This window comes from Sminthopsis crassicaudata, chromosome 6, assembly GCF_048593235.1.
Source record: "Sminthopsis crassicaudata isolate SCR6 chromosome 6, ASM4859323v1, whole genome shotgun sequence".
NCBI classification, from domain to species: domain Eukaryota; kingdom Metazoa; phylum Chordata; class Mammalia; order Dasyuromorphia; family Dasyuridae; genus Sminthopsis; species Sminthopsis crassicaudata.
Window position 1 is genome coordinate 207,372,170 of NC_133622.1, and position 18,271 is coordinate 207,390,440.

Sequence of the window (18,271 nt, forward strand, 5' to 3'; positions counted from 1 at the left end):
ACATTTCTTGAGGGTATGCTGCTCTTTGTAACTTTTATCCACATCTTGAAAATCACTGTGTAGTTAAAGTGTTTCATAGATGGCTCATTTCTAAAGGTTTATTTTTTCCCAAAACTCATTGATAGCAATAAGAGCATTATTCTAAACTGTCATATATTGAGCCAAATGGTGAGATGGGGAATAATGATGTAGTGGAAATGACAAGAACCTGTGTAATATATGTTCACTCCAAGAAATGAACCTTCCTGGTGAGGAAGCAAGAAATATTCTAGGTATTTGGGGGGGTGCTTTAGAATTCAGAACACAGGTGGAAATCATTTAAACAGCATTGTCAAAAATTAATTCCATGGGAATATTGATGGCGATTTTTGTTGGCAATTTAAAACTGCCATGTACTGGTATCAATAATATGCAATATTTACCTATCATTTGAGTTTCAGGCTGAGAACTTGATAGTATTTATTTAACAAACATTTCATAAGCACCTTTTATAGCCTAAATATTGTCACAAGATAATAAAGATAGGAGGCTGAAAGTGAGAGAATGTTTGCCTTCCAGGAGCTTCTCTTCATCAGAAAGGTTCATATCTTGAAGAAATAGTAAAGTTTGATTTGGAGGAAATTTCACTCTTCTAATGATTTCCAGCATTTCTAAATCTCTTGTGTTTTCTCCTCTCCCCCCTCTCAACTAAATTCTCTCTTCTTTCTCTCCTTCCAATGTCTCACTCCTGTCTTCAGTTCTTTACAACATTCCAGTGTTACCACCTATCCTTGGCTGACACCTTTCTGCTCCGAGGTGACTGGTCTTCTTGCCAATTGTGAGCACCCACTATTAACCCCAAATATGCTTCAAGTGCAGCTTTGTCCCTCCTTCTTTCCCCCAAGGAACAGAGTAGAAGCCTCATATTGTGATAAATGGATGCTGGGGGGGTAGCCAATTAAAAGCATGCTACAGGGTGGGATTCAAAACCAGTTGCTTGTTTTGGAACAATGCTTTTCTTCCCTAACCCCTCTGGCACTGCACGTCAATGTTTTTGCATGCTATCCCAGTCCAGCTAGCCATGTTCTAATACCACATCCAACCTGCCTTCCTTGAAGGTACTAACTCTGCCTGTGGGAGACAGAGCCAGTAGCGAGTTCTCTGCATTGTTCAGAAAAGTCTAGCTTTTTAGACAACTGTAGAAACATTTTTTTCCAACTGAAAACTGGCTTTTCGTGTCCTTTACCAAAACCGTAGGTGACTTTTCTGTAGCTATATGATGTATATATGCCAGCCAAAAAGTACTGTGTAATTTGAACTTTTGTTAAAATAATTGCAGTCCCACTTTAGCCATCTTCCTAAGCCACGAAGAGACCTTGGGGACATTGTGTACTTCCTTTATGGACAGAAGGCTTTGTTGTGGAAGTAGTTTTCCACCATAGCTCAGAAAGACTAAAGTAGCCCAGGAAGCTTAGTCCGGGGCAATAGGCTTTAAAGGCCAATGGAATGCTATCAAGGACACAGAGGGCTTCATCTGGCAGCAGCTGGGCTAAGAAGCCTGGAAGCTCCTCAAGATCCTTACAAAAGATCATTTCACTGCCAGTGTATTTATTTGTGGCAACAGAGCAACCTGTGTGAATGTGCTCTTTTTTAAAATGAATTGGGCTAGTCTCTTAAAGACAGAGCCAGGATTTCTTCAGCCCTGCTTTGTATGAATACCTGTCCCTGCCTGTCCATCTTGGGAAGTTACATCACTGTTTCCAAGGTTCTTTGAAGACATGCATGTTGGCCCTGATGGGCTTTGGACCTGGTTCCGCCTTTCCAAACTGTCAGCTGGTGCTACCTTCCTCTCGTTTATCTTCCGTTGCAGAGTCTTCTTCTCTCTAAAGAATGCCAACCAAAGATTCTGTCCTCCTCATCTGCAACCTTTCTAGCTTCCCAACTCTCCTGTGACACATTTTATGACCTTTGGTGAATTTGAGACATGTTCTGTATTTAACTGTTCACACAGAACCCTGTATTTTGCACACCCTAAACGTTGTTTAGCTTTATTTATGGTATTTGATGCTGTAAATGAAAATAAATGTGGTTCTTTGTAAACCTCAGTGTTTCCTCTCTTCCTTTTGAAGTGGGATTTTTTTTCTAAAGACATGGATCCATGGACTGATTCTGGGCTTCAGCCTTCCCTTAAGCTGCTGAGGGTATCACCTGCACTTGCTGGGACCCTAGACTCTTGGGGCTATGCTGGGGCATTTAACAAAGGAAATATTACCCCAAGGTAATATTTGGGCAACGTTACCAATGTTCTTAACAGGACACTTTGCTCTCTTTCTTCATATCTTATCCTTTCCTACTGTCAACATTGGACATATTTGGTTGGTGGTAGATCTTACATTCTCTCGATGTTAGGCTCAGCAAAGCCATTTATGCCCAGGTTGTCTTGGTAGGTGGCCAGGCTCCCTCACCACCCCAGTTCTGTTTACTACCAGCAAGAGAAGTATAAGTGCTATTAATGTTGTTTCAATAAGCCATGTTATAATATATATGTCCAGTATAATCAATACTAGTTAAGTAATTCTGCACCAATAGTTGATAAATTGGTAAAAGGGAAGAGTTTGGGGGGCAAAGATTAGTTGAGAGCAGTAGACAATTCAGAATCAAAATGTCAGATTTATCTTGCCATTTTATCCCTTCATTTGAGTCTACTCTAAGGATGATCAGGTACAGCAAACCTTCAGTTCCCTGTGCCTTTGAAATACAATTAGGATTAAATGTAAATTCTTTCACTTGGGTTCAAAAAATCAACTGCATGAATGAAGGATAAGGGGAAGCATGATCAGTTAGGACTTCAAATGAAAAGATCCCAGTGATATATTGAGTTGCAAGCACAATAAGATTCAACAATGTGACATGAAAGCCAAAGAACATGAGTGTTATATCTTAATTTGTTATATCTTAAATCTGAAATTTGTTGAGGATTAAGGAAAAGATAGTCACGTCCTACCCTGACCTTGGTGGGATTGGTAAGGAAATGATCAATGTCTTCAAATTCTTAAAGGCCTATAGACCAAAGTATGCTGCATTCAGCTTGAATTGGCTCCTAAAGCCCAAATGTTAAATTTTCAGTGTAAGCATTTATACCTTAAAAATCAGCAAAGGCTGCAAATCGGGCTTGATTTATTATTTTGTTGATTTTTTAGATTTCAGAAAATGATAGGTGAGATATTAAATAATGCATATTAAATTTACAAGTGTGTAGGGTGTAAGCTCTTCTTGGAAAGTGATTGTTAAATATTTACCAGCACCCTCTTGCCTATAAATATAGAAGAAAGATGGGAAATTAGCTTATTATTGTCAGTTAGCTATAGTTGTTTTTTTTAAAAAAGGCAAACATCTATTGTGAGGTGAAACTACAATGAAAACTGTCTTAAAATGGGATGGGATGGGAAAGCTAGGAAGCACAGTTGAGAGAGCACTGCCCTAGAGGCAGAGGACCTCAGACATTTGTAAGCTGTGTGACCCTGGACAAGTCACTTAACCCCAATTGTCTTTTTTTAAAAACACATACTGAATGAGATGCTTTTGGAGGTAGTTCTGTAGTTGAAAGGGAGTCTATAGAAGCTCCCTTAAGAATTCAGTCTCAGTCTTATGCAACCAGATCTTTTCATAAATTTCCTGTTTTCCGCGGGTCTCCACTTGGATTCACAGGAAGGTATGGACCAATGGAAAAAAATACCAGTCTTAAAGTAAATCAAACCAAATATTAGTCCCAGCCCTGCCACAAGCTCTGAAATATTTTAATAATCAAATGAGATAAAAGACATGAAAAGACAATACGCATCCCTATAGCACCTACTATGTGACAAGAGCAATGGTAAGAATTTTACAAACATTGTCTCATTTAACCCACACAACAGCTTTGGGAGGAAGGGAGGTATTGTTTTTATCCTCATTTTACAGTTGAGAAAACTGGGGTGAAGAGAGGTTAGTTGACTTGCCTAAGATCACCCAGGTAGTTGTGTCTAAGGTACCATTTGAACTCATCTTCCTGACTCCATGTCTAATGGTCTGTCTACTGCAAATACTTTCATTAAAGTTGAAAGTTACATACACATGTTATGGTGCAAAAAATTAGCTTTTCATAGGCCCTCAGTTGAATATTCTCCAATTGCATCTCTATATAAAAGACTTTGAAGCCCCCACTAATGGCTCGCTTGTTTTGGCTCATGACACACAAAGCATTCACACAGTATTTGGGAGGTTGGAGGGCAATAGGAAGTGATGTGTATGGAAATATCTCAATTAATGAATCCTTTGGGAAGGAAAGTCCTCAAGAAGGTGATCCCTGAGGTCACAAAATCCTCCTGGGAAGCAAGCAAACCTGGTTGGTGTATACCGTGGGGCTCAACAGTGGCGTTTCCCACTTAACTGTCCATTGAAGGAAAAGTTCTCATACCCAGCCTGGGTTTGCTGGAGGTAAATAGGACAGAACTTGCAGCACAGCAAGGACTGTGCTGAAATAGGTGCAGGCGTTGGGTCTATGCAGGAGAGAATATTAGTTATATGTCCACTGATAAGAAAGCAGCTCATCGGTGCTATCCATCTACCTGCCCCCAACTCAAAGACTAGTGAGAATTACTGGCTATAGGGATAGTTCCACCTGGAACACCTCTATTTTTGATTGGATGGCAGGGAAATTGAGTGGGCCAATTAAAGAAGAAAGCAGGTTTTTCTTCCTGACCTCCATTAAAGTTTATAAAAACACTTTGTTAGTTCATTTTCAATTTAATAAGTATTCAAGTGCCTATGGAACAGGCACTATGCTAAGCAATGGGAGGAAAAAAGGAGCAAAGATAGTCCTGGCCTTTGAGAAGCTTAAAATCTCCTGAGGGAACAACACACAAGCAATTAATTAATTAAAAGAGGGAAGAATGAAATAATTAAAATAAGCTAAACCGTGGAATTAAGAGGGGAAAGGTCTCCAGCAAAAGATGGGACTTAATAAAGCAGGGAAGTTAATAGTCAGAGTGGAGGATGGAGAGCATTCACATGGGAGATGGCCAGAGAAAATGTCCAAACCTAAGAGATGAAGAATCTTGTTTGTGGAACTGCCAGGAGTCCGGTATCATTGGATTGAAGGGAACCATGGCAGAAAGCAAGGTGGAAGAAGATTGGAAAAGTAGGAGAGGGTTAGGTTCTGAAGAGCTTTGAAGGACAAAAAGAGGATTTTGATTCTGGAGGCAATAGGAAGCCACTGGAGTTTGTTGAGTAGGAGGTAAGAGTGATAAGGCTTGTGTTTTAGGAAAAAAATTTAGTGGCTAAAGGAAAAATGAATTTGGAGTGGGGAAATTCTCGAGGTAGACAAACCCACCAGCAAGTTATTAAAAGAGATGAGGACCTGAGCCTGGGTGGTGGTAGGATCAGGAAAAAAGGAGATGGATTCAGAAAACTTTGCGAAAGTAAAATTGATAGACCTTGGCAACAGCTTGAATAAGGAGGGGTGGGACGGTCAAAGATAGGAGTCCAGGATCACTCCTAGGTTATGAAATTGAGGGACTGGGAGGATGGTGTTGCTTCTATGGGCAGGGGTGAGGGCCTATCAAATTATTGGTCCGGTCCTACTAAAGCAACCACAGATGATGATGAGCTAAAAGCTAGATACAGCAATCTCCCACTGCTTGAGTTTTTAATTTTGTATGTAATTTTGATAGTTTTTATAGCCCACAAATGGTGTTATAAATATCCAAATGGCTCTTGGCAAAAAAGAAAAAAAAGTTTCCCATTTCTGCTCTACAGCAATAGGGAAAGCAGGAACAAGGAGGGTTTGGGGATAAACAAACGAGTTCAGGCTGATGTTGAGTTATCTCCTGGCCATCTGCTTTGAGGTGTCTGAAAAGCAGTTGGAGATGCAAAATTAGAGTTAGCAGAGAGATTGAGATAGTAACTCAAATTGCAAAGCAGTGCAATTTATTTAAAAGATTTGAAAATCAGAAGAACTTGATTTTAGTCAAGGCGCCCCTGTTTATGGATCCTGTGACCTTGAATTTACCTTATCTCTGTGAGATTCAATTTCTCTGTCTATAAAAATGGGCGTAATACCCTCCCCACCATACCTCACAGTGCTGTGGAGCTAATTAGATATAAAAGTGTTGGTAAATATGAACCACAAAATAAAAATAAACAACAGTCATAATAAAGGGAAAGTATTCAGGCCATTGTCTCTTCTTAGGTTAATCAAACCAGGATCATAGAAGGGACCACCTTAGAAGGGCCTTCTAGTCCAGAGCCGCTTAAACTTTTTCCACTCGGAACCTTTCTTTGCCTGAGAGATTTTTATATGACCCTGGGCATATAGTATATAAAAGAAGATACATATCAAACATTTACTTATGATAAATCATAATATCTCAACCAACACATCCAGTTACAAGACCCTATGTAGAGTTGCAACCCATAGTTTAAGAAGCTGGATTCTAGTCTGTACCTCCCACACACTGTTTATGTCCAGAGTCCCAGGAGTTGGGACCAGTCCAATCACACTAAGAAGCAGAGTTAGGATTCAAAATCAGGACCTTGGATGGCAAGTCCAATGTTTTTTTCTCCTTCCTTCCTTCCTTCCTTCCTTCCTTCCTTCCTTCCTTCCTTCCTTCCTTCCTTCCTTCCTTCCTTCCTTCCTTCCTTCCTTCCTTCCTTCCTTCCTTCCTTCTTTCCTTCTTCCCTTCCTTCCTTCCTTCTTTCCTTCCTTCCTTCCTTCCCTCCCTCCCTCCCTCCCTCCTTCCTTCTTTACTTTTTCTTTTCCCCATTGTATCAAACTACCTTTTTATTACATCTGAAAATGTGGAAAATGCAAGCACCCTTGTTAAATCTTTGATTTTTAAAAAATCATTAACAATTAAAAGTTTGTCCAGTTGATTCTTTGAGGTAGAGGGGGTGATTAACAACCTCACTTTAAAGATAAGGAAACTGAGGCAAAGGAAGAGGAGCCAGAGGAAAGTAAGATTCTCCAATACTTCAGTCTGTCCCATAGACTCCACCAAATGCCTCCATGTGACCTGTTGTCCTCAATATTCTTCAGATGTCTCTCTGTTGAACTTGATCATCCCCAAATCCCAATAATTGGGGCCTGAATCAATGGGAGAAGAGGTATTGTGGTGTTGTGGACAGAATACTGGCCTTGGAGTCAGGAGAGGCAGGGGACTGAATCCCATCACTTAAATTGGGCAGTTAGATGGTGCAGCAGTAGATAGAATACCAGGAGTCACAAAGACCTGAGTTCAAATCTGGCCTCAGACACTTAACATCTGTGGGATCTTGAGCAGGTCACTTAACCCTTTTTGCCTCAGTTTCCTCATCTCTAAGATGACCTGGAAAAGGAAATGGCAAAACCCTCCAGTATCTCTTCCAAGGAGACCCTAAGGGAAGTCACAAAGACCAGGCGTAATCAGAATATGGCTGAACAACATCATTTAAGTTGCGTGATTGTGGATAAAAAGAATTCCTTTATGAGCCTCAATTTCTTTATCTATAAAATGGGAATAGTTGTTTTAAAGAGCTTATCATAGAATCACAAATTTAAAATCATTTGGTATTATTATTTAGAATTATTTGGTACCTTACAAGCCCTTACAAACGTACTCATTTTACAGGGAGACCAGAAAGGTAAGTAACTTGTATGGAATGGTGCAGGTTGTTCCACCAGAACTTTCTCCCCACTATCTTATGTTTTTTAGGATAAATTTAGTATAAAATGAGATCATGCAGACATATACAAGGGTGTCCTGAAAGTCTTAAAACAGTGTTAAACTGTAATAGCAAACTTGGCAAAAAGTTCTATATCAATCTGTTAATATTATTATCATTATTTGTAAATAACTAGACTAGGGAAGGGGACTGATCACCCTTAAATTCTGGATTAGCTCTAGACTGCCACCCAGGGAGAACCACACAAGCCAGTGATTCTAAGTAAAAACAGGTCCTTCCAATGGCAAGTGGGAAAATGTCCTCTTTCTCCAAGAAGGTTCTTGAATTATATGTCCAGAAGAACTATCACTGAAGTCAGAAATGGAAAGAAGAATCTCAGAACAAGAATCCAATGTGTGTCCATCTTATAAAGAGGGAAATTGAGGAAGACTGAGTGATGATTTGCCCAGAATTATATCTTGGGTCCAAGTTCCTTTTCAAAAGCACATTCTCCAGGAGGACAATCCCACTCCAGCCACTGTTGAGATTTAATGAAGGATTATAAAGTTCTACAGTCATTTACCTGTCATCTTCCAGATATGGAAACTGAGAGAAAGGGGAAAGAAAGAGAATGGAATAAACATTTATAAAAAGCCTACTATGTGCTAAGTGCTTTCAAATTAAAATTTAATTCAATAAAGTAATTAATTAAATTTTAATTTAATGATAATTTAAAATTTCCTATTTGATTTTTCATAACAGTCTTGGGAGGTAGGTGTTGTTGATTATCCCCATTTTATAGTTGAGGCAGACAGAGGTGAAGTATTTTGCATAGGATAATAAATGTTTTGTCTATAATGATAAAAATAATTTGTCAAAAACAATAATAACAATAAGTCAAATCAATAAGATTTGAATTCAGGTCCTCCTTATTCCCATCTTAGTGCTCTATCTCCTGTACCACCAGCTGCCTCAATGGAAGCCAAGTGACCAAGATCCCCTAGCTGAAAGATATCAAAGGAGGAATTTAAACCTGCTTCTCTGATTTCAGCTTTCCATTGGAAACAAGGACCTGAAAGGTTCAAAAGTAATTGAGGGTTTAAGTGATTTTTCTCAATAGGTCATGCTATTCCCTGGTATGTGCCTCTTACTGGAATTGTTCCTGTGCCAGTCTAGAACTCTTAGCAGATTTCTTTTAGAAATCAAATAATGGTTGATTGACACTCTATGAGTCCCCACTTGGACCTGCCCCAGTCCTTTTACTGGTCTTAGGGCCATTTGACTATGTTCTGAACACTTCTGTCCCCTCGTGGATGCGTTCCCTTTTGGAAAAAGTATGTTGCCCTGACTCCCCCATTTTCTTTGCAAATTCCCCTGTCCAAAGAATGAGGAAAATAATTCCCATTAGTGTCACATTTTGTTTGTCTGATCCTTAGTACACCCATGAGAAATGGGTGGGATAATTATGGTGACCTATTTTATTGCTGATGACACTGAGGTCTCCTAATTGCCTTCCCATATTTTCCAGATGGGAAAACTTAAGGCTTACAGAGTGACTCTAGGTAGTTGGTGATATAGTAGAAAGAACCCTGGGCCTGGAATCAGGAAATTCAAATCTGCCTTTAGATAGTTACTACAAGTCACTGCACCTCAGTTTCCTCAAATATAAAAAAGGAAGGAGGAAGGAAGAAAAAAGGAAGAAGAAAGGAAGAAAAGAGAGGAAGAAAATAAGGAAGGAGGAAGAAAGAAAAGAAGAAAAGGAGGAAGGGAGGGAGCCTGAGGCTCAAATGAAGTTGAGGATCAGTCCTTCATACTCCACTACTTTACCATCCATGTTCCAGGCTCTCCTTTCTTTACCTGCCATGAAGGCAAAGAGACTGCCCCTCTTCCCCCGCCCCTTCCTCAGTCCTTTGTGATAGCCTTCCCTTGCAAGCCACCATCCATATCTCTACCATCTGATTTCATCAAGAGTTGTACAGATGGGTTAGGATATGGGAGGATGATAGAGAACATGTAGTATTATTTGCCAGTATCATGTCCCAGCAGGGATAGCACTGTCCAAGGAGAGCTCCTTGCTTAGAAACAACAGGAAGCCCCCTCTCTACTTCTCCCCTGTCCTTGGAAGGAAGCCTTTTTTTTCAGGTGTTAACAGGCAGACATGAGCACCAAATGCTATGAACAGAAGGATTTTAGAGGGCATCAGTTTCTTTTGCTGGACTGTAACTTAAGCAGCTCTCACATTTTCTTTTTGAAAATAGATGCATCTGTTTCCAACAAAATAAGAAAAGAAAAAAAAAAAGCTAGCACTTAAGCTTCCAGAAGATAGAGGGGATAACAGGGCTGGCATCCTCTGAGTCACATGCAAGATCTTTCTGCACATTTATTGTGCTGGTAGGTTGGTGGAGAGCAGTAGTGTGGGAGCTAGTGTAATGTAATCACTGGGGCACTGGATTTGTAGTAGAGAAATTCTGGGTTCACATGCTAGCTCAGATAGTTGCTAGCTATGTGGCTCTGGTCAAGTCACTTAATCCTGTTTGCCTCAGTTTCCTCATCTGTAAAATGAATTGGGGAAGAAATGGCAAAGTATTCAGGTTTCTTTGCCAAGGAAACCCCAGATGGGGTCATCAAGAATCAGACATAACTAAAATGACTGAACAAGAATAACAACAATTATCCTCTGATTTCACCTTCCTCTCTCTTTTCTGAGGGAGGTAGGTATGGCTCTAGGGAGACACTTAAAGGCTTCTGGGGGATGGAAGGGGGAAGGACCAGAAACAAGGATTTAAGCTCAGGGACATACAGCTACTAAGTGTCTAAGAAGAGTTTTTGCATGAGAGTAGTGAAGACATTGGTACTAGGGGTAGCCAATAAAGCATAGTGGATAGAATATTAGATTCGAAGGCAGGGAATCCTTTGAATCTAATATTCTATCCATTATGCTATATTGGCTACCCCTAGTACCAATGTCCTCACTACTCTCATGCAAAAATTCTTTCCACCAGAGACCTACAGGCTTCTACAAAAGATCAAGTGAACTGATTTCTTTGACCAGCTGTCCCCACTTGTCATCGTATTCTGCCTTTGGGCTATTGACTTAAATTGAGATAAGCCTCTGCAGGGCTCTTAAGGAGAAGCTAGTTATCTCATCACCTTCTCCTCACAAATTGGAGAGCAGTGCACTTTTTCCCCCTAAGGAAAGATATTAATTTTTTTTTCATTTTTCTTTCTCAAGTTCCCTAGAAAGCCTGAAGCTTATCCTAGAGTCTCAGAGCTGATAGGGCCATCAGAAAACATCCTTCCCTTGTGGTGAAGAGTCCAATCTGATGAGTGGAAAGGGAAAGTCCTCTCCAAAGTTGCCCAACTAATGAATTACAGTGTTGAAACTAGGACCCAGGTCTGTTTCCTGACTCATGTGGTGTTCAAAGTGCTTTTGGTTTATTTTGAAATATTTAGAACTACTGTGAGCCTTTAGGAATGACCAGGCTGAACCAGGGAACACCATGTTAACTATCTTGTCCATTTTTAAATAATCCATGGCAAATATTTATGCTTGACCAGTTCCCTCTAACATTTTATGTGGTACATTAGATAAGAGTGCTGGGATTACCTAAACTCAAATCTAGTCTCAGACAATAGCTATATGACTCTGAACCAGTCCCTCAATTTCTGTTTGCTACAATTTCCCCCTCTGTAAAATGGAGATAATTATAGTACCTGCCTCCTAGGTTGTTGTGGTTGTGTGTGTGTGTGTGTGGGGGGGGAAATGAGATAATAAAAGCATTTAGCACAGTGCCTGACACATAGTAGGCATTATATAAGCATTAATTATTATTTCCTTGGGGGGGGGGTTGGGGACCACAGGGAATTTGGGTCAAGTCTGAAAGAGGAGAAAACATCTAGTGGATAACAAGTCCCCTGCAGCTCAATATGCTAGGTGCAACTCAAGGAAGTCCAGAGCTTCTTTTTACCAACTAAGCCTGGCACTCCACTTGTTGGCAGGGGCCAAGACTGTAGCCTTTCCCCTTTGGATTTTGGATCACTACTGCTGATTGTGTTAGCCTGACCAGCAGAAGTCATAGTAAACATTTTCTCTACATAATACTTGCTTTTGTGCCCTTTGTCCTATGGTCTGTGCCCTAATAGGCCATGTCCCTGGGCTCCAAGCAAACATTATTATTACCCAGAGTAAGCTCCTGAAATACTCATCCTAAACAATACATGATGTGCGTGTATTCCATAGGAAGTGGGTGGAGAATGAGTGGAAGAATATGGAGAGTGGGTTAAGAGCCACTGAAAGGGTTTGAAAGCACTGGTGATGGTCACAGAAGAAAAGGTGAATGTGTCAGGAGGAGGAGGATGGGGATGGGACCACATGGGGCCTTCCCCGACCTCCCATTTATCAGAAGGCCCTTCTCTTGATGTGATCTCATGTAACTGGAACACCAAGGCAACAAAAGTGTCCGGTTCCGAGGTGAGCCAACTATTTATTGCTTTGTCTATTTAGCAGATTTTCTCCTCTCAGCAGACGAACCAACCTCCCCTAAAAAGCCAAAGAGCATTCCTGGACCCTGTGATGTGGATGGCCAGAGGGTTTTGTTCCCTGCAGAATGGACTTCTGTGAAAATTAGCCCTGAGGGAGAAGGGAATGAAGATGGCATCCTGGCCATATGTGTCATGGTCACCAGCGATGGCAGCAGGTCTGTATATTTCCAGGCTGCAGCCATCCCTTCTGCCGGAGAGCAGATGAAGTTCTGTGACTGGGGGCCTCCTTAGCCTTTGGGTTTCTCCACCCAGAGGAGTGAGTCACAATGTAGGCAGTGGGCCCAGGCAGGAGGGACCACACAAGCCCTACTCCACTTCACATGAAGCACATTGTGCCCCAATGGCTGGCCCTGCAGATCCTTTGGATGCCACCTCCTTCCCTTCTGTCACTGATGACAATGTCTGGTCAGTGGATGCTGTGTGTGTGTGTGTGTGTGTGTGTGTGTGTGTGTGTGTGTGTGTGTGTGTGTGTGTGTATGTTTGTGTGTGTGTGTGTGAGAGAGAGAGTGTGTGTGTGTGTGTAAGAGAGACAGACAGACAGAGACAAAGACACAGAGAGAGGTAGAAATAGAGACAGAGACTCATAGAGTCAGGTAGAGAAAGAGACAGACACAGAGAGAGGCAGACAGAGAGGAGAGAGGCAAAGAAGGGAGAAGAGGCAGAAAAAGGAGAAAGTGAGAGAGTGAGAGCAGAGGGAAAGACACAAAGACACAGAGAGAGAGGAAGAGAGAGAGAGACAGAGACAGAAAAACAGAGACAGAGAGACAGAGAGACAGAGAGAAGGAAAGACATACAGACAGAAAGAAAGGAAGAAAGAAGGGAGGGAAGGAAGGAAGAAGGAAGAGAGGAAGGAAAAGATCAGGAAAAGAAGAAAGAAAAGAAAGAAAGGAAAGAAGGGAAGAAGGAAGGAAGGAAGAAAGAGAGGGGGAAGGGAGGGAGAGAAAGAGAGAAAAGAGAAGAGAGAGAGAGATAACAGCAGCTTTAGGCTAAAGGAACTTTATGACTCATTTGGCAACATTGCTTCTCCTCCTCCTCTTCTTCCTCCTCCTCCCAAATTCACATATAACTAATGAATATCAGACTCAGGATGTAAATCCAGGCCTTGTAGGCTCCAGGTCCAGCACTATCTGCCAGACCACACTGTCTCTAGTCCCTTAAACATTGATGCCCAGCCTCCTGTCCTCCCAGTGCTCCCTCCTTCCCCCCCCCCCCCCCGGTCCTGTATTCTTAATCCTAAATCATTAAGGGAAGGTCTGATAGCTCTATATAGAAAAGAACTCAAAGGAAGAAGCCCTGCTGGCTGTATGATGGTATGCTGTAGCCTAAAATTTGTTTTCTTTTAATATATTTTGATCATTTTATTTCAATATAATTGGGTTGGTTTTTTTTTGTAATTCTATATTATCTGATACGTTTAAAAGCATGATTGTGAGAAGGGATCCCCAGGGTTCCCCAGCCTGCCTGAAGGCTCTATGACACCTAAAAGGTCAGGAACTTCTATTCTAATAAGAAGGTCCCAAGCCACATTAATAGCAAACTGAAGCCTCACATTTTGTTCTCCCAGTCCCTCCTCTTCCTCCTCCTGTTTTAGAATCTTGGTGACCCTAGGGCATCTTTTAGAGAAGGCTGGGGAAGGTGGGTTTGGGGGTACAGAGAATGCATACTCTAGAACTAGAAAGAAGGTACCAACCTACATTGGCAGAGGGAGTTTCTGAGTCATCCTGGAATTCCTTGTCAAGGAAATGACAGTCCCAGTCCCTTTCTCCCTATCCTATCTTTCTAAAACAGTTAACAGATTAAAAAGCTTTACTCTTGATTTATCATTATCAGGTCAACCAAAGGATTGAACACTAGCTGAAGAGAAGTTTAAGCTGCCCCACTGAAATAAGGCAGGGAGAGATCATAGTGAAGGGAGGATTTTCCTATTGCATGGCCCTTGCTAAGTACTTAATATCTCTGGGCCTCAGTTTCCCCTTCTGTAAACTGATCAGAGTATAGTCAAAGACCTCTAAGGCCCCATCCTGTTCCAAGCCTTTGAGCCTGTGGGCTTTCAAAGAACCAGCCAGCATCTTAGAACCGTTTTCAGCATTACTGAGAGGTCTGGCATTGGGGTAGGAGACATGTAGGAGTGAATTGGGTCTAAGAGGCTAAAGGAACCCAATGAATATAAGCTCCTGGGAGCTATTTGGATATATCTTCCTCCCTCTTTTATTACAGCTCTGAGACAGAGTCAGATTCTGGGGGTGATTCTTCCAATACACAGTTTAATGAGGAGAGAGCATCCAGGACTGAACAACTTCCCTGCCCAAAGCCCCTCCAACGTCAGGTTTCCCTGACCATCCCCCAGACCACAAGGACAAGCTTTGGGTACCCTGAAGAGTCAAAGGCAGTTAACGGTGAGTGTTCACTAATTTATTCATTTTACTTTTGCTTTTATTCATTCAGCAAATATTTCCCCAAAGCCAGCATGTGCTATAATATACTTTACTCAGTTTTATTAGAAGAAAAATGATGTGGGAGGGCAGCAAGAGCACTGTTTTTGGAGTCACAGAACCTGGATCCAAATCCATGTTCAATTGCTTTTTATTAAGTAACTTGGACCTGGTTTTTTTCTGCTGAAAAGGGAAATAGTGGGAGCATATTCCCTCTAAGGACCTTACAGCACAAAATCTAGAGTCTTAAGAGACAGGAAATAGGGATTGGGTCTGTATTTTATTGGTGTAAGGGAACTCCCAGATGAGAGAATTCTCTCTAGTGAAGCAGATTGCCACTATCTCTATAATTTCTGCTCTTAGAGATTTGCTCAGAGCACCAAGAAGTTAAATCACTTGAACCCATCACATAGCTAGAGGAAGATCTTGAATTCAGGTCTTTCTCTAATGTTGCAAGCCTTCCCCCACGAAAAAAGAATCAGAGAAGATGTGAATTACAATTCATCAGAAGAGATAAAAGCTACACAAATATCCAGGATACAAAGTAGTACGTGATATTTGTATAGGAGAGTTACAAAGTACTTTTCAAAGTTTCAACTGAAGGGACCAGACTTTTCAGAGGAGGTGATATTTGAGCTGAGACTCAAAGGATGAGTTTAAATATTGCCTCTGCTAATTGCTAATGGCAGATAGTGTGGGAGATATATTAATTATAGACTCAGAAGATCTGAGTTCAAATATTGCCTCCGATAAATGCTATCTTTTAGAAGATAACTAATTGTTGAGTTGTTTTTTTTTATTATTTTTTTAATTTTCCTTTCTATTTTTCCTCACATGCTTAAATCCGCCTCTGTGTAATTTCTTCTCCTTTGTAGTCCTGCCTTTTAGGGCCAAGGAGTACAAGTTTATTCCCTCATTCTTGTACAGCCCTTCAAATTTTTGAAAACAGCAATCAATCATTTTCCTCTTCTCCCCCAAGTGTTCTTTTCTCCAATTAAATTCAATTTAATAATTGATCAATTAACTATCTCCTTCCTCCCCTTTCCACTTTTCAAGTCTTCTTTTCCAGGCTAAATCTCCCCTTTCTTTAAATGATCCTCATATATAACTTAATTTTTTCACTATCCTGGTCCTCCATCTGACTGATATTCCTGTCTGCCTCCACCATGAGTTTCCCAGAACTCTAAGTTCAGGAAAATGTCTAGACTTTCTTTTTTTTATATGAACTGTATTTAATAGCATCTCTGTCATTCTGTACTTGCCAGGTTGTTTTGTTTTGTTTGGGTTTTTTGTGAAATGTGTAAAGTTTGCAGTTGTTTTTAAAAATATAGTTCATGTTATTAGAAATGATGTGCTAGCCACTAATAATGTTTTTGGATACTCACTCTGCCATGCCGTGTGCTACTTATCCCTCCTGTCTGCACATTTGATAAGCATTCCATCTATGCCTTTAGCTATGTCATTGATAAAAATAGGACTAAGGACAGATTCCCGTGGCACTCCACTACTGACCTTCTAATTCGTTATGTAACTCTTCTTTAGTCCTAGTCTTTCAACCAATTGTAAATTCACCCAACTGTGCTTTCATTAAACCCACACATCTCCTTCTTATGTACAAGTATAATATGAGGAATTTTGTCAGCTGCTTCCCTAAAATATTCATAAACTGTATTGCCAGCATAGTTGAGCAGTTTTGTATGAAAAGAAAAAAGGTAGGGGGTCGGAGGAAGAAATTATACCTCTTTTAAAAAAAAATTATTTGTATCTTTTATTTTTACATGCTTTTTGTTTCTAAATGCAATCCCTCCACCCTTCCTGACCCCCAAAGCTTTCCCTTTTCACTGTTTAACAATCTTAAGTCCTAATACCATTTAGGATTTCCTCGTGCTTTTGGATATACCCTGAGAGGAATTTTAGAAGAACAGATGGAAGGGTTAGATATATATTTGGACTCGGGGTCAGGAAAACCTGAGTTCATTTGCTAACTGTGTCATCCTGGGCAAGTCACTTAATTGCTGTGTGCCTCAGTTTCCTCAAATATAAAATGGGGATAATAATATCACCTACCTTCTAGAGTTGTGAGACTTAAATAATATTTGTAAAGTGCTTTGAAAGCCTTAAACTGATATGTAAAGGCTAGCCATTATGCCCTTTAACCTTCTCTTCTTTCTGTCTCCTGTTGGAAAATGGAGGCAAAGACTCTGGATATGAGATAGGGTAGATGGGATGGAGGGAGGAGCTGTTCAGGTGGAGTCACCATGGGAGATCTCAAATCTAAAATAGTTACTATTTATATAACACTTTATGGTTTATAAAGCACTTTTCATAGGGTAACTCATTTCATCCTCACAAGAATCCTGAGTAGTGCTATTAACTGCCCCCTACCCCCAATTTTTCAGATAGGGAAAATAAGTCACTGAAAGGTTTACTGATTTGTCCAGAGCTACATAGCAAAGAAGAATTTGGACTAGAACTCAGCTTCCCCAGCTCCTTTTCAAGTCCTCAGTCTCCCTTCTTCCTGCTTCTAAAGGGAAAAAACAGGCAGAAAGAATCAATCCAAATGCCTCTTTTTAAGACTGTAGGAGCTATAATTTATGGGGCAGGATTGCCCTCTTGTGGCCCAAAGTTGCTCTTTTCCTCCAGTCTGCTCTTCTGGAGACTAAGATGCTTACAAGGCCTTTTGAGGGGTCAGAAAAGCAAAAAAAAAAAAAGTAATAGCTATGAGACATATGAACCAGTGAGGGATATCCAGGTCACGGACTGGAAAGTCCAAAAAGGCAACTGCAGACAATGATGAACTGAAAATGAGGTACACTAACTTCTCATTGCTTGAATTCTCTAAGATAATAACATTGGATGACCCATGAATGATATAAATATCCAAATGGCCCTTAGCAGAAAAAGGTTCCCCACTCCTCATATAAACAAAAGGTCCCAATAATTTTTAAGAAATCAAAGGGATTCTGATACCAAAAAGTTTGAGAAGTTCTGATCTACATCAACCCTCTCATTTTTGCAGCAATAGAAACTGAGACTTAGAACACTGAGAAGAAAAGGATTGACTTGTTCAAGGTCACAAAGCAACATAATAAATTCTTAATCCAAGTCCTTTGGTTCAAATTCTAAATTATTTCTAATATATTATACTTCCTCCTCAACTTTAGAAGTAATCTGTTTTATTCTGCTCATTTTACAAATAGGGAAACTGAGGCCCAGAGGTGGCCCCACTTACAGGTGCTTTCTTCAGGTTGTCACGGAAGTGAAGAACAGCTCTAACTAATTCCTAATCTTCTCTCCATGAGAAGTCAGGCTGTTGTCCTGCACAGAAATATGAAAGTTCAGAAGTGGGCAGGGGAAGATAATGGGCTTTATTTTGGGCATGTTGAATTTGAAATGGCTACAGAGCATCCAGTTTAAGATATCCAAAAGGCAGTTAGTGACGGAGCTCAGGAGGGAGACCAAGTCTGTATTTATAGATCTAATGTCATGAAACAGGAAAAAGAATTGAAGTGATGATGATGATGATGATGATGATGATGTGTGTGAGAGAGAGACAGACAGACAGACAGATAGACATAGAGACAGAGACAGACAGAGGTAGACAGCAACAGAAAGAGACAGAGATAGAAAATAGACAG

At 40.6% G+C, this 18,271-nt stretch overlaps 1 protein-coding gene across 6 annotated transcripts in view; it reads left to right on the forward strand.

The window, feature by feature from the left end:
• The window catches only part of MICAL2 (microtubule associated monooxygenase, calponin and LIM domain containing 2), a 304,056-nt gene that overhangs the window by 210,935 nt on the left and 74,850 nt on the right, over positions 1-18,271 (forward strand). For 3 of the 6 annotated variants that reach the window (XM_074274667.1, XM_074274662.1, XM_074274663.1), the window contains 2 exons: positions 12,164-12,356; positions 14,419-14,597. In XM_074274667.1, the coding sequence (XP_074130768.1) occupies positions 12,164-12,356; positions 14,419-14,597 (372 nt within the window). The remainder of the gene's footprint in view (positions 1-12,163; positions 12,357-14,418; positions 14,598-18,271) is intronic. The other 3 variants (XM_074274658.1, XM_074274660.1, XM_074274661.1) reach the window with 3 other exon arrangements.